At 34.8% G+C, this 17,443-nt stretch overlaps 1 protein-coding gene across 1 annotated transcript; it reads left to right on the forward strand.

Moving 5' to 3' along the window:
- The first annotated feature begins 8,770 nt into the window (after nt 1–8,770).
- On the forward strand, nt 8,771–16,969 carry LOC131837232 (protein 4.1-like). The gene is made up of 2 exons (XM_059183427.1): nt 8,771–8,829; nt 16,416–16,969. Exons 1-2 carry the CDS (start codon nt 8,771–8,773, stop codon nt 16,843–16,845), a joined length of 489 nt encoding a protein of 162 aa, XP_059039410.1. The 3' UTR covers nt 16,846–16,969.
- The last annotated feature ends 474 nt before the right edge of the window (nt 16,970–17,443 follow it).

Below are 17,443 nucleotides of genomic sequence, written 5' to 3' on the forward strand. Positions count from 1 at the left end.
AATGGTAGCAAGATAAGAGCTTCCTCCAAGAGACTTTGCCCTTAATCCTCTCTGGGTCCTTTAAATGTATTTGAACCTGTAGAACAGAACAATTTTTAAACAGTTGTATAGTAGCTTGCCCACAAGAACAGTGATAACAATCTTTTTCACTGATTTTCTGATTAAATGAGTATGTCTGAGATGAATATATATTCTTCATATTATGGCTATCTGACCTTCAGAGTCCTGATAGTAACATGCCTTAATTTACAGAATTTGCAGTAATTAATTTTTCTTGTAAAAGTATGCTACACAGTCACACACAAAGCTACACTACCAATTGCTATATTTGGAGAACAAGGCAGGCCACTTAGCTGCATTATACTGATTGATGAGTGTAAGAGAAAAGATAAGGGGATTATAAGTGTGCCTAAATTATTCTACAAAATCAACCATTGAATTTTGAAAGTTATTTAAACATTGTTAAAAAACTATAAAAAACTTAGACTACAAGAAGGTGTGTGGCGCTTCCTTACCATGTCATATAGAGGCAAAGATTACCCCAAAGGTTATCTAATTAAATATACATAGTACAGTCTTACTGATTCTTGACAGAAGGTCCCAGGTTTAGTGAACTTACAACTCAACTAGTAGAATTTTGTCAGGTGGATACGCAAATAACTTCTATTCAGTAGAATAAATATTACATAAATAACAATTTATGGTCTAGTGGACATAAAACAGTTACATTTAAATTAGCTATCTTTTCCAAACATTTATTTATTAAATTATATATCTGTACCTCTACCTCTTAGCTATCTAATGTTCTTTCCTTCATTTCTTTCCTTCATTCTATCATCTATCTATCATCATCATCTACCTATCTCTATCTACCTGACTTCTCAAATGTTCTTTGGAACAGTTTTAATATATTTTGATTCCCTCATTAATTAAATAGAATATATGACTTGTGTTCATTTCATATTTACATGTCAATCATGTTATTGAACGATTTGAAAATTAGAGTTTAGTACTTTTGTAGATCATCCACTGAAATGTGTAAGTGGACTCACCTGATGCAGCCAAGTAAACTGCCTTGCTGGGGAAAGTGTATATACTTACAGAGCTATTAAACTTGATAGTTTGTTTTTGTTTTTGTTTTTGCCTATGGAGTAAAATCTGAGTGTAACAGAACTTTAATTTTGTTGACTCTGGGAATCTCAAGATATGCTGCTGTTGTTTCTACTAATATTATGGTTTTTGTTTGTTAGTTTCTGATTCATGCAGACTGAAAAGTTATTTTCCATTGATGGAAGCTGAGTATGATGGTTTGATGATCACTATTAGGTGAATAATGGAAATTAATCCTGTCACATGAAAGATAATCAAGTATCTAGCCTTTTAAAAAATTTTTCTTTGTATATTTGTTTGTCTATTTATGACTTCAAATGAATTAAGGCTTTTACAACCACCGGCAAGGGAGAAGTTTTTCTGGGTGCAGACTAGGTTTATCTCTTATTTGTGTCTGGCACTGCAGCTCTTCCATGTATTCAGGTCTCTGGAAGAAGACTACCTTTTTTAGGTGAGCATAAAGTATTTTGCAATCTCTGGAATGCTTTAATAAATTAGATTATGACACCTTTTCAATTAAATGGGCTATATACAGATTGACATACAAAGAATATTTCCTGGTTCATCTCCCTCTCTGATTTCCCCAACTCACTTCTTCTCTCCTTCTCCTAGTGTCCTCTGTGTGATTCCTTATGTTCCGCAAGTAAGTGAAACCATGGGGGGACAAACCACGAGAGACTGTGGACTCTGAGAAACAAACTGAGGGTTTTGGAGGGGAAGAGGGTGGAGGGTTAGGAGGGCATTGTGGTGGGTATTAAGGAGGGCATGTATTGCATGGAGCACTGGGTATGATGCATAAACAATGAATCTTGGAACACAGAGAAAATTAAATAAAATTTAAAAAAAAGAATACTTCCAAAATCAACAGAAATTAAGGAAACAATTTTTAATATTATAAAATGCTTGACTAGAACATAAATTCTTCTCACTAAAACTGCTTACTCAGAACACTTAATGAATCTGGATTACTATAATTAAAATGGGTCTCTGAAAAAATCAGAATGGTTTAATAATTTTTGTCTAAGAAAACAAAGCAACATTATGTATTCTCTTTATCATTGTGAAGAATAACACAATAATATATTTCATTTTTATAAGATTTAAGTTTGTCTCATCATACTTTCCTCTTTAGTCTGAATTTCTTATGTGTCTTAGGTAAGTTTATTTGTCAAATAAGTGGACAATACTCATCTAAGTAATATTTAAGAATTTTTAAAGATGAATTAGTATTCAACAAAATTGAATAGGAAGTCTGATGAACATTTTATGGTACAAATTATATTCTTTGTTTATCAGCTCATACATTATTTCTAAGATTTTAAGTAACATAAAAATGTGAATAAATATTAAATAAAATTAGCATATTAGTATTATTTGGATATCTCTTTAATCTCTCAGTAATTGTGAATAGTAAAACATTGACTACCGGCATAATTTTAAACTTAGATTTTAGCTTTTTATTTTTATATGTTTTAAGAGACTGTACCTTTGGGTAATGCAGTACTATTAATGTCACTTCACCACCTTAAAAAGATATAAAATAAATATATGCAACAATGGGAAATTGTGTTATATGTATTCGTGAGTTTTGATAGTCTACCAGGATGCTTGAGTGTGATATCCATTTATAAGGAACCACCACTGAGCATTTTTAAATTGATATTATTTGTTTTGTTTAAAAGTTATAATTAATAAGAATAGTCCAGATTATCCAAGGGAAAATTGTTACTGAGCAGCAATTAATGTGCAGACAGAGTAAAAATGTGTTTTTCAAAATCATATATTAATAAAGTAGTCTTAAAATGTCTGGTTATTCCATAACTTGAAAGAAGATAGTAAAAAACAAAATTTGAATGATTATGAAAATATTTGCAACGCTTGGCTTATCGTATCTACAAGTACTGGATCCATACAGACACAAAAGGTTGTATAAATATTTTTGCCAAATTTGGCTCAGTTTGACCTGTTTATTTTTAAAATGTTATGAAGCTTTAACTGCCGAATATGAGTGCCAAACTGGAATTTGGCTTTCTCACTCTTAAAATGATAAACAATCGTCTTTCACCTTCTGTGCAATCTGCCCAAATAGCAGAATTTCCATGGCCCACTGAAATTATTTTATCTTGAGATAACTTGATCATGCCCTTCATTATGAAAAATAGAACAAAGTTTCCTCACATGTGGAAGAACTCAGCTTTATTAAATTGTGTTGCTCAGGCATCCATGTCTTAATCTAGTGGCCAGATATCTTATGATAAATATTTTTATTTTGCTGTTCCAATATCATATTTTCCATTTAGGAAAAATAAAAATTATAAGGAAAATATTGCAAATATTTATACCTAAAAGTATCTTTTATGTTTCCCAGAAAGCCTCTGGAAAATCCTATAGATACATTTTTTTCCTTTATAAAAAAAGACACTAGAAATAAACTTGCTTTTTATGCTTCATATTTTCAATTAGATAAATACATTTGTAAGATCTGTGTAAGAGTTGTCAAATCAAAAAAGATGCTTAGATTATCCTAGGTTAAGAAAAAAATATATTATTAATATAAATATTTCAGGGTTAGCACATTCTATAAATACCTCGGAGATTTGTCAATCCCCTTGCTTATTCTTATCCTCATGGGAAATGACCAGTTTCTTAGGAAATAGCTATATGCTGTACCTCAATAAAAAATTTTACTCTTCTGTATTCTGATATGGTTAGTGAATATAATAAATTGACCACAGTCATTTAGTATAATTATCAAATAGGTTTTTGCTTCCCTCTGTTGGTTGCCTGAAGTCTCTGCTTTAAGCTGCATCTAGAATTTGTATGTTAAACAATAAAAGAACAATCACAATGCATCATGGAAAGAAATGTTTGAACTACTGATAATTCAAAGAATTGATTGTTGTATATAGGCTGTGACACTGATTTCACTTAAGTAACTTAAGGACTGTACCAGTGGACTGAGTCATTATACCCAGGTTTCTTCATGACCCAGAAACAGATGTACTTCATTGGAGCACATTGCTGACCCGTAATCCAGCAGAACAAGAATTGATTATCTAGGACTAAAGAACTGATGGGTGAAATTTAACTATGGTTATCTGTGTGGAGTACTGTTGATGAAATTTTAATTCTAATTCTCCATTTTTATGGGTACATGAAGAAGTCACTAACTCTAACCCTCATTTTAGTAGACAGACTATATCTTTAAACTGAAATGAAGCATTTTTAATGGTATCTGGTTGTCACCTCTCTGTTCTCTTGCCCTTACCCAGAATTTAAAGACAACCAGTTTTTTAAGCCTGCTTACATTTTAGGGAAATAGAGACATTTGGATGCATTCAATGAAAATTTGTCTTCCTATTTACTAGTATATAGTTGGACAAATGGATTGTGTAGCCAAGGCCTTATCTGAAGCATCATTTGAGAATGATTCTCATTTAATTAGGCATGGCAAGCCCACTATTGAAAAACAAGGATTGACTTCACATGTGGAGATGATACTTTCAGACCATACTCACCAAGGTTTTTGTGAAATGCTTTGCCATGTGGCATATGGAAATATCACTATGTTGGCTCAAATAGCTCTGTCTCAATAACTGATTTGCAAAGTACCATTTTCACAAGTGTTAAAAGAAGTTAATTCTGGACAGGTAGGGGACACATATGGGTGACCTCAAAAAAATAGTGATTTACCCAAATTTATGAGTATTGAGTACTGCACATGAAATCTGGCAAAGAAAGTTTCTTGACTTTGGTTTGCTAGCTTTGAAATAGAACAGCACATAAGAGAGGCTTTTCCAAGTTCAATCTGAGATTTGCTATAAAAATTTCCAGAGAGAAGTTAATTCTCTGACATTTGTACTTGCTCAATACTGAATGGCTCTTGATTTATAAGATACCTTGGAAATACTGTGGGTTTGATTCTAGACCACCACAATAAAACAAATATTGCAATAAATTGAGTGAAATGAATTTTATGATTTCCCAGTGCATAGGAGGTCTGTATTTACATAATACCGTAGTCAACTAAGTATGCAATTGCATTATGTTTAAATATATATAAATGTATAAAAATATATATGTATGTGTATATATGCATACATATATATACATATATATGTATTTATACATATACATATACATATACATATATATGTATACCTTAATTTAAAAATACTTTATAGCTAAATAATGCTAACTATTGCCTGAGTTTCTCAGTTAGTTATAATCTTTTGTGGGTAGAGGATCTTGCCTGGATGTCGATGGCTGCTGACTAATCAGCATAGTGGTTGCTGAAGGTTGGGGTGACTGTGGCAATTTCTTCAAATAAGACAACAATGAAGTTTGCTGCATTGGTTGACTCTTCCTTTCACAAACAATGTTCTGTAGCATGTGATGCTATTTCATAGCATTTTTAACTACAGTAGCACTTCTTTCAAAATTCGAGTCAATCCTCAACACTGCCCCTGCTTTATCAACTAAGTTTATGTCATCTTCTAAATCCTCTGTTGTTATTTCCACAATCTTCACAGCATCTTCATCAGGAGCTGATTACATGTCAAGAACCACTGTCTTTGCTCATCCATAAGGAACAATTCCTCATCTGTTCAACTTTTTTCATGGGACTGCATAAATTCAATCACATCTTTAGGTTTCATTTCTAATTCTAATTCCCTTGCTGTTTCTACTACATCTGCAGTTACTTCTTCCACTCAAGTCCTAAATCCCTCAAAGTCATCTATGAGGGTTGGAATCAACTTTTTCTAGATTCCTTTTAATGGTGATATTTTTACCTCCTTCCATGAATTATGAATGTTGTTAATGATATAAAGAATGATGAATCCTTCCTAGAATATTTTCAATTTACTTTTCTCAAATTATCAGAGGAGGACAGAGGATCTCTAAAGAAGCTATAGCCTTAAAAAATGTATTTCTAACTAATAGGACTTGAAAGTCAAAATGACTCCTTGATCCATGGGCTGCAGAATGGATGTTGTGTTCGCAGGCATGAAAATATTAGCATCAGTGTACATTTCCACCTAAGCTCTTAGGTGATAATGTCAATGCATAATAATATTTTGAAAGGAAACTTTTCCTGATTAGAAGGTCTCAACAGTGGGCTTAATTTATTCTGTAACATCATATATAGATAGATACCTATCTATCTATTTATCTATATCTATCTATCATCTATCTATCTATCTAATACAACCATGTTGGAAACATATGACTGTCATCCAGGCATTGTTGCTGCATTTATAGAGCACAGGTAGAGTAGACTTAATATGGTTCTTAAGTGCCCTGTGATTTTCAGAATGGTCAATGAGCCTTGGCTTCAACTTAAAGACACCAGCTACATTGGTCCCTAATGATAGAGTCATCCTTTCCTTTGAAGTTTTGAAGACAGGCATGACTTCTCTTCTTTAGCTATGAAAGTCCTAGATGGAATCTAATTCCAGTAGAAGGCTATTTCGTCTACATTGAAAATCTGTTGTTGAGCATAGCCACCTTCATTAATTATCTTAGCTAGAATTTCTGGATAGCTTGCTACAGCTTCTATAACTTCTATATCAGCATTTGCTGTTTCACCTTGCACTTTTATGTTATGGAGATGACTTCTTTCCTTAAACTTCATGACCCAAACTCTGCTAGCTTCAAGTTTTTCTTTTGTAGTTTCCTTACCTTTCTCAGCCTTCATAGAATTAAAGAGAGTTAGGACCTTTCTCTGAATCAGGCTTTGTCTGAAGGGAATATTGTGACTCTTTTTATTTTCTGTCTAGACCACTGAAACTTATTCCATATCATAAATAAGTCTGTTTTGCTTTTTAAAAAATCACTTCTATGTTAATTAGAGTAGCATTTTTAATTTCCTTTAAGAACTTTTTCTTTGCATTCACAACTTTGCTGTTTGGAATGAGAGGCCTAGCTTTGGGCCTATCTCAGCTTTTGGCATTCATTCTTCACTAAATGTAATCATTTCTAGTTTTTTATTTCAAGTAAGAGACTTGTGACTCTTCCTTTCTTCGACTCCAATATGGTTATTAATTGGTCTAATTTCAATATTGTGTCTCATGGAATAGGGAGGTCCATTGGGAGGGAGAAGAGAATATTCAGGTAGTGAAGGAATTGGAACACAAATAATACTTATTGATTAATTTCACTATCTGATAAGCATGCTGTTAGCAGTGGCCCAAGTATTTATGGTAGTAACATCAAAGATCACTGATCACAGATCACCATAAAAATATAATAATGAGGATTAAGTATTTTGAAATATTTCAAGAATTACCAATACATGACACAGAGACATGAAGAGAGAAAATGTTTCTGGAAAAATGGTGCCAATAGATTTTCTGTATTCAAGGTTGCCACAAACCTTCAATTAATAAAAAAAATGCAATATCTGTGGAATGCAATAAAGTGAATTGCAGTAAAATGAGGGTGTGCCTGTACAGAGCAAACTCAATATTAGTGTAGTTAAATAATAATCTTGTAAGACTATGTTAATAATCAGGCCAGTTCACACATTCATGAACACAAAGCACATTTTTATGAACAATAAAAATCTTTTCAGATTACTTATGATTGCAAAGGGATAAAACGTCAAAACAGATTCAAAACTTACTGGAAAAGTATATTTCTAACTGCTATATAATGAAAAATATCTCAAGAGTTATCTTGGAGATAAACTTAGTATGACATTGTATCTACTGATTTATACTCCCAGATATTATAATGCTACATGCAAACTTAAAGAATCTTCCATAGTAAAGATGTAATTAACTCCTGTAAGGTGGAACCAGTAATCCCAATGGTTATAGATTATGGCTCTGTTAGACTTTAACCAGCTTTATATCTAATGGAACAGTCATACACTGAGTTCTTTATTTATTAAACTGCATACTCTCATTCTTCCTTATTATTTAATTAGTTGAGCACATTTTGAAATGAATGCATTGTACGAGAGACATGTTTCTTAATATATTGAAAATTAAAGCTTAATATGTATTAATATTATATATATTAAAACATCTCCAATTAGGTTAATTTCCTACCACTAGCTATCAGTGGAATCTGATTTTAGACATTTTCCCAGCTGTATGTCTCTACTACATATATAATCAAGATACTCAAAGTAAAGATGAGCATATTTGGAAATTTTCCTATTAAAACATTTTAAGATCTCTGGGGAAGATGGCAGAGTTGGAGGATCTTAAGCTCACTTCATCCCATGAATACAACAAGATAACACACACATCAGTGTAAATAATACAGTAAACAACTTGAGAACTGGCAGAACAGTTTCTCTACAGCTAACTAATGAGAAGAAACAGCATCCAAGAGAGTAGGAAGGGCAGAGACACAATCAGAAGCCAAATGGACCAGTGGGACTCTCTCTGGGAGGGAGGGGAACAGCAGGTGTTGAGAGTGGAGAGGAGCAGATCCCCAAGCCAGGCTCTCTAGACATAAGGACCTGCACAGAGAAGGTGAATCCCTATAAAATTTGGCTTCAAAAACAGGAGGAGCCCAACAAACAGTGGGGCCTAAAACCTGGAACTTTGAAAATCACTTGGCGAGGCAGGGCAGAGGTCCTACCTTTAAAGAGACAACACAACAAATAGCTCCACTGAGATACAGCATAGAAGCAGCAGTTTGGAAAATGCCTAAGGCATACAAGAAGGAGGTATGTTTACTAATCTCAGAGGATGTGCTGGAGAGGTAAGGATCATTGGAAAACTTCTCTAAGAACAAAAGAGTTGGTAGACACCATTTTCCTCCCAAGCCCCCGGTCTAGATACATAGACATCTGTGGGAATCAGCTCAGCATGAACACTCTCCACCTAACTTGTTAATAGCATACCCCACCCCGGCATTCTCCCATGGAAAGGCTCCCTTGGATCCAAGCATAGACTGGAGTTTTCCCTTGAAGCTGCAGTTCCCTCTTTTAGCTGAATAGCACAGACCTTGCTAATATCATACATCCTGCCCCCACATTCTCCTGAGGACTCCCCCAACTTTCAACATACCCTTAGTCACAGCCCATTCAAAGAGGTACCACAATCCTGGTAATGCATGAGCAATCCTAACAGGGACTAGCACTACTCCAAAGTGATCCTGCCCTGGGGAGAGAGTAAGATAACCATACAAAATAGTCCAACTGCTGCCCCAGCGGTGGGCTGGAGGTAGATATCTAGTCTGTTTGAAGGCCCCACCAACAAATTAAAGCTTCTCAAGGGACAACACAGGGACAATACCTTGTAGTTTAGTTCTGTTGCACTACTGGCAAACACATGGTCTGACTCCAGTCAAGCCCAAGGCTGCTTCAGATTGAACACTAACAACACAAGGACAAAACCCTGCCCACAACAGGCAAAGAAAACCATTACAGACAACTGCACTGAAGACAAATGTGATTCAACCACAACTGTAAGGCACATGTAACATAATTAGGAGATACTCCTAAAGCACCAGGTTCTGATGAACAGAGCACATTGCACTATAGGCCACCACAGAACCTTCTTCATAAGGCACTATTTTCAAGAACAGAAGATATAGCTTACTTTCCTAAACACAGAAACTGATATAGAGAGTTAGACAAAATGAATAGATAAAAAGAATTTGTCCCATATAAAAGATCAAGACAAAACCACAAAGAGAGCTAAATGAAATGGTGATAATATGTCTGGTAGATAATTTAAAAGCAATAATCATAAAGATACTACTTGAGAAAAGTGGAGGACCTTAGGGAAGGTCCTATCTCAATAGAGAGATAGAAAACATAAAAAACAACCAATCAGAGATGAAGGACTCAGTAGCTGCAATTAAAAATACACAAGAAGGTGGGGCGCCTGGGTGGCTCAGTGGGTTAAGCCGCTGCCTTCGGCTCAGGTCATGATCTTACGGTCCTGGGATCGAGTCCCACATCAGGCTCTCTGCTTGGCAGGGAGCCTGCTTCCTTCCCTTCCTCTCTCTCCCTGCCTCTCTGCCTACTTGTGATCTCTCACTGTCAAATAAATAAATAAAATAAAATAAAAATACACAAGAAGGAATAGTAGACTAGAGGAAGCAGAAGACATATCAGTGACCTGGAGGACAGAGTGATGGAAAGCAATCAAGCTGAATAGGAGAGAGAAAAAAATAAGAAGAAACAAAAATAGACTTCAGGAAATCAGCAACACCACTGAGCATAACGACATTTGCATTAAAGGGATCCCAGAAGGAGAAGAAAGAAAAAAGTGGTCAGAAAATTGATCTGAAGGAATAATAAGTGAACACCTCTTAAATCTGGGGAAGCAAACAAGAATCCAGATCCAGGAGGCACAGAGAGATCCCACAAAATCAAACCAAAGAGGCCACACCAAGACACACAATAATTAAAACAGTAAAAAGTAGTGACAAAGAAAATTTTAAAAGAAGCAAGATAAAACATTTATATGCAAGGGAAACCTCATAAGGTTATCAGCTGATTTTCGGGGCAGAAATTTGCAGGCCAGAAGAAAGTGGAATGATACTTTTAAACTGGTGAGAGAAAGAACTTGCAGCTAAGAATATTTTATCCAGCAAGGCTATCATTCAAAGTAGAAGTGAGATAAGGTGTTTCCCAGAAAACCAAAAGTTAAAGAAATTATAACCAATAAACCAGCTAGCCCTTCAAGAAATGTTAAAGGAGACTCTTTGAATGGAATAGAAAGATCATAAGTAGGAAACAAATACAAAAATAGTAGAAGTGTATCTATTAAAATCAGTCAAGGGAGTCACAAAATAGAAGATGTAAAGTATTGTACTATGTATTTGAAATGTGGGTTGGGGGAAGAAGTAGAGAATGGATTTGAACTTAAGCAACATTCAACATAATATAGATGACTGCTATAAGCTTAAGGTGTTACATATATATCTAATGTTAACCACAATTTAAAACCCAGTAATATATATGCAAAAAATAAAGGGAAAGGAATCAAGTATATCACTAAAGAAAACAAGCAAAGTGTGAGAGACAAGAGCAAGAGAACTATAAAAACAATCATGAAACAAGTAAAATTGATAATACAAATTATCAATAATTACTTTGAATATAAATGGGCTAGATGCTCCATTTGAAAGACAGAGGGTTATAGAATGGATTATAAAAGTATAAAAAAGGGGTGCCTGGGTGGCGCAGTGGGTTAAAGCCTCTGCATTCCGCCTCAGGTCATGATCTCAGGGTCCTGGGATCGAGCCCCGCATCGGGCTCTCTGCTCAGCGGGAGCCTGCTTCCTCCTCTCTCTCTCTCTGCCTGCCTCTCTGACTACTTGTGATGTCTCTCTGTCAAATAAATAAATAAAATCTTAAAAAAAAAGTATAAAAAAGTAAATCCTATTTATATGCTGCCTACAAGAGGTTAATTTCAGATCTAAAGACATGCACAGATTGAAAATGAAGGGATGGAAAAGTATTTATCATGCAAATGGAACTGAAAAGAAAGCCAGGATAGCAACACTTACGTAGGAAAATAGACTTTAAAAATGAGAGACAAAGAAGGACACTATATAATCATAAAGGGGACAATCCAACAAGAAAATATAAACATTGTAAATATTTATACACCCAACATGAGAAGACCAAATACATAAAGCAGATGATAACAAGCATGAAGTAATTGATAGTAATACAATAATAGTAGAGACTTTGACACCTCACTTACATGAATGGATGGATCATCCAAACAGGAAATCAAAAAGGAAATATTGGCTTTGAATGACCCCTTGGACCAGATAGATCTAACAGATATATTCACAGATTCTATCCTAAAACTTCAGAAAAATACATTATTTTCAAGTGTACCTGGAACATTCAGATAATACACTGGGGCACAAAATAGAATTCAATAAGTTAAAAAAAGATCGAAGTCCTACCATGCATCTTTTCTGACCACAATGCTATTGAGCTAGAAATAAACCATAAGAAAAAAATACTGGAAAGAACACAAATAAATGGAGATTAAATAATATGCTACTAAGTAATGAATGGCTCAATCAAAATATCAAAGAAGAAATAAATAAAACTACATGGAGGCAAATGCAAATGAAAATACAATGGTTCAAAATCTTTGGATGTAGCAGAAGCTGTCCTAAGAGAGAAGTAAGTAGCAATACAGGCCTATCTCAAGAAGCAAGAAAAATCTCAAATAAACAATTTAACCTTATACCTAAAGGTGCTAGAAAAAAATAATAACAAAAACGAAAATCAGTAGTAGGAAGGAAATAAACATTAGAGCAAAAATAAATGAAATAGAAACTAAAAAACAATAGAACAGATCAATTAAACCAGGACCTGGTTCTTTAAAAAGATCAACAAAACTGATAAATGATTCAAAAAATAAAATCAGAAACAAAAGAAAAAACAATTAGCACACAGAAATGCAAAAGATTATAAAATAATATTTGAAAAAAATATATGACAATAAATTGTACAATCTAGGAGAAATGGATAAATTACTAGAAGCATACAACCTCCCCAAACTGAATTAGGTAGAAATAGAAAATTTGAACAGACTGATTACCACCAAAGAAACTGAATCAGTAATCCAAAAAACTCAACAATCAAAAGTCCAGGACCAGATGGTTTCACAGCAAATTCCACCAAACATTTAATGAAGATATAATACTCATTCTCCCCAAATTGTTCCAAAATACAGAAGAGAAAACAGAGCTTCCAAATTCATTCTGCAAGGCCAGCATTACCCTGATAGCAAAACCAGATAGACACAACCAAAAGAGAACTACAGTCCAACTTCTCTGATGGACATAGATGCATATATCCTCAAAAAAATATTAGGGAACAAAATCCAACAAAACAATGAGAAAATTATTCACTACAATAAAGTGGGATTTATTCCAGGGAAGCAAGAGTGATTGATGAATGTTTCAATCAGCATGATACATTACATCAATAAGAAAAGGATAAAAACCGGGTTGCCTAGGTGGCTCAGTGGGTTGAGCCTCTGCCTTAGGCTCAGGTCATGATCTCAGGGTCCTCGGATCGGGCCCCGCATCAGGCTCTCTGCTCAGATGGAGCCTGTTTTCCTCTCTCTCTACCTGCCTCTCTGTCTACTTGTGGTTTCTCTCTCTCTCTCTGCCAAAAAAATAAAACCTTAAAAAAGAATACACTTATTGTGATGATCATTGAGAAACATATAGAATTATTGAATTACTGTATTGTATACCTGAAATAATAAGACACTTATGCTAGCTATACTAAAATTAAAAAAAAATTATGGAAAATCATTTGGGTGGGGGAAAAACCTCTTAAATAATGTTATAATTCACAATTATATGAATTGATACATTTCTAAGTGATTTATGTTTATGACAAACTTTTATTATTTATGCTTGAGAAGATTGAGTTTATTCTCTAGAAATTTCTTTAAAGATTTTATTTACTTACTTGAGAGAGAGTGAGAGGGAGAGCACAGAAAGAGTGAGAGAGAGAAGCAGACTCCCTGCTGAGCAGAGAGCCCAACGTGGGACTGGATCCCAGGATCCTGAAATCATGACCTGAGCCTAAGGCAGACACATCACCAACTGAGCCACCCATGTGCTTATTCTCTAGAATTTTAGGCTCTGGAGATATCTTTGAAACTTGAAAACTAGCACACAAATGTTAATTATTATCTTATCTTACCAAGTTGATAACTGAAATCTTTTTCTAGAATAATATGCTGTTCTATTTTTCCATTACATTGTTAGTATGTTGATGTTATACATACTCAGGATTCAGCTACTTGAAAGACTGTCATTACTTTTAGATCTATTTCCAGATATATAAGAAAAAGTTTTCAACTGATCCCCAAAGGCTTTTTTATCTTAACAATGAAGTGAACTTATCCTATCTTTAGTCCTTGAGCCTTTTGAAGAATTGTTGTAAAAGATCATTTCTTCCTTTTATCAATTTCATTTTATCCTTTTTCTTTTTAATATTGCATTATAAGTTTTGACTTGCATTATAAATGATATCTACAGTGGTATTATTTAAATGCCAAAGAGATGCATATGAAGATTATCATCTTTGTTTTAATAATAAAGTGTGTATATTCATATTGAGATTGATAATGGCAAAAATATTATTTATTCCATATAGTCAATGTTCACTAACTCTATAATTCCATACCTTTGCTTAAAAAAAAAAAAGAAATGAAGGGGAGCCTGGGGTTGCACAGTTGGTTAAGCATCTGACTTTTGGTTTTCACTCAGGTCCTGATCTCAGGGTCCTGACATACAGCCCTGAGTTGGGCTCCGTGCTCAGTGTGGGGTCTGTTTAAGATTCTCTCTCTCTCTTGAGAGAGAGTGTATACTATGTATACTATAGTATACTATGCAGCCATCAAGAGAGAGAGAGAATCTTAAACAGACCCCACACTGAGCACGGAGCCCAACTCAGGGCTGTATGTCACACCCATCAAAAGAAATGAAATCTTGCCATTTGTGACAACATGGATGGAACTAGAGCGTATCATGCTTAGCGAAATAAGTCAAGCAGAGAAAGACAACTATCATATGATCTCCCTGATATGAGGAAGTGGTGATGCAACATGGGGGCTTCAGTGGGTAGGAGAAGAATTAATGAAACAAGATGGGATTGGGAGGGAGACAAACCATAAGTGATTCTTAATCTCACAAAACAAACTGAGGGTTGCTGGGGGGAGGGGGTTTGGGAGAAGGGGGTGGGATTATGGACATTGGGGAGGGTATGTGCTTTGGTGAGTGCTGTGAAGTGTGTAAACCTGGTGATTCACAGACCTGTACCCCTGGGGATAAAAATATATGTTTATAAAAAATAAAAAATTTAAAAAAAAATTCTCTCTCTCTCTGGCCTTCCCAGTCATGCTCTCTCTCTTTCTCTCTAAAGTAAATATAAATCTTTAAGAAAAAGAAAAGAAAATTTAAGGATATCTTTTAAAACCACAAGAAAGGAACCTCATTTCTTGTGCTTTAACATAATCTCCCTTTTGAGGGTTTTTTCCCTCATTCATAGAGATGAATCCTTTTAATGTTGCAATTTGAGGACATTTTGTTTCTGCTCTTTTGAGAAAATGTACATTTATTTTAATAGACATTTCAATATCACTATCAAAATTTTAAGCCAAGTCTTTCATCAAATAAAAAAAGTAGGTCTAAAATTATCTTCAACAATGTTGACAATGTTTTGTTCTGGAAAATATCATAAAACTATAATGATATTATTACCACATTAATCTTATCAATGACATTTTATTAGAATGAAAAATGTTATTTCAAAAAGCAGTTTTTTAATGTTTCACTTAAGAAAGTTGTACTTTTTATCATTAATAAGTAATTTCATCATTACGAAATGGCAACAATACTTCCTTTACTCTTTACAAAGACATTTACTTACCATCTGAATGTTACACTTAATTTCAAGGACAATCAAACAAGTTTTTGAGTGTTATTTTCATAACAACATAAAGTATCTCAGCACCATATTTTAATAAAATGTGGTATTTGAACCATTCTGTTGGCGATCAGAGAAGACAGGTAACCTGCTGATACATATGATTGCTCTAACTTAAGGGGTTGGCAACCTTTAACACTAATGCCAGATGGTGAGTCACTAGGATACTTGGATTGGCAACCAGTCTCTGGCAGTAGCTCAACCCCCTCTGCTTTACTACTATTTGGAGTTACCGCTACTCTTCCTGGCCACTGGCATAGGCATGATCAATACTGATCTTGGATCTCACAAAGTTATCATGACCTCCAGGTCTTTCTACCCCATCTGTCCTAAAATCTGTAATGGCAAATGACAGAAAGGAAAAGATGTTATAAATCCTGAGGAGTGATTTTTAGAATATTATTATTCTATTGTACATTATCATAATATCTGAGACATAAGAAATTCAATGTTTCATTGAGCAATATCTTTATCAAGTGGCCATCCTGCCTTAGGGTGACAATCACAATGATGGGAAATTCATCATCTATCTTTTCATAGCTGAAGCCACGAGCAAGTAAAACAATTGAAGTTGGGCTTTACAACCACACAAGTATTGGCTGTAATGATGAGGATGAAAACTCTTGCAGGTGTGAAAATTTTGTAAACTTGCTCATTGTTTAAATTACATAGAATAAAAAGAGAAGAATGATTTATGAATAATTTCAGGCTCATTTCCAATATTCTTTGCTTTACGAATCTCTCAAAAAATGGATAAGGGATATAAGGGTAGAATTGTACACTTACTACCCCTTAATGTCTGATGTGCATATCGATTTCTTTTTATTACCACTTTTCTGAATTTGTCCAAAATATAGCCTCATTCGAAGTTTCCAGCCTCCCCTGGTGAAGACTCAAACCGTCACCATCTCAGATACTGCCACCGCTGTGAAAACTGAAATCCCAACCAAAGATGTCCCTATTGTTCACACTGAGACCAAGACCATCACTTACGAGGCTGCCCAGACTGACGACAGCAATGGGGACTTGGACCCAGGAGTCCTGCTGACAGCTCAGACCATCACATCTGAGACCACAAGCAGCACAACCACAACTCAGATTACCAAGACCGTAAAAGGTGGGATTTCAGAGACCCGGATTGAGAAGAGAATCGTGATCACAGGAGATGCCGATATTGACCACGACCAGGTCCTCGTCCAGGCCATCAAGGAGGCGAAGGAGCAGCACCCAGACATGTCAGTGACCAAGGTGGTCGTCCATCAGGAGACCGAAATCTCTGAGGAATGAGCTCAGGAAAGGAACTATCCTACCCCAACTCCCTGCCTGTCTCCCATCCACAAGAAAACCAGCAAAATTATTGATAAAGAAGCTTACCTGCAACAGTCAGACTTCAGGCTTTCAAAATTGCTATAAACCAGCCCCTCTATTTCTTTTATAATTACAACAGCCCCTCTATTTCTTGCCCCATCTCTCTTTCTATTGTTAAATAATGAAACAAAATTTCTCATAAACAAATTTGGAATGATGAGGGAGAAAATTTGCTTATTTCACACAGGAGAAATACACTTAACAAGAAAAAATCAAAGTTTCCCAAGCCGATGATGCCAACAATACCTATATGTCCAGTTCTTTTAAAGCAGTCAACAATTCTGACTGAACACAATTTGCGTCAGTTTTTTTAATTTCTAAGAAAAAAATATTCCATGTTCAATTGCAATATATAGGATTATTATTATTTTTGCTGTTTCAAGACTTAAAGCTTTAAGAATGCTTCTTAAAAACTGATGGTTCCTATAATTTATGAAGTATTCAAACTTTGTAATTCGAGGTTTCTTTTAGGAAGTTCTGCTACTCTCAGTTCATCTTCAAACCCAGGCCTTTTAGA

This window comes from Mustela lutreola, chromosome 7 (genome assembly GCF_030435805.1).
Source record: "Mustela lutreola isolate mMusLut2 chromosome 7, mMusLut2.pri, whole genome shotgun sequence".
NCBI classification, from domain to species: domain Eukaryota; kingdom Metazoa; phylum Chordata; class Mammalia; order Carnivora; family Mustelidae; genus Mustela; species Mustela lutreola.

Excerpts from the sequence above, each read along its gene's own strand:
- LOC131837232 (XM_059183427.1), top strand. The coding sequence starts at position 8,771 with ATGCCTAAGGCATACAAGAAGGAGGTATGTTTACTAATCTCAGAGGAT. Across the intron at positions 8,830-16,415 it reads TCAGAGGATGTGCTGGAGAG|CCTCATTCGAAGTTTCCAGC; the intron begins GTAAGGATCATT and ends TCCAAAATATAG.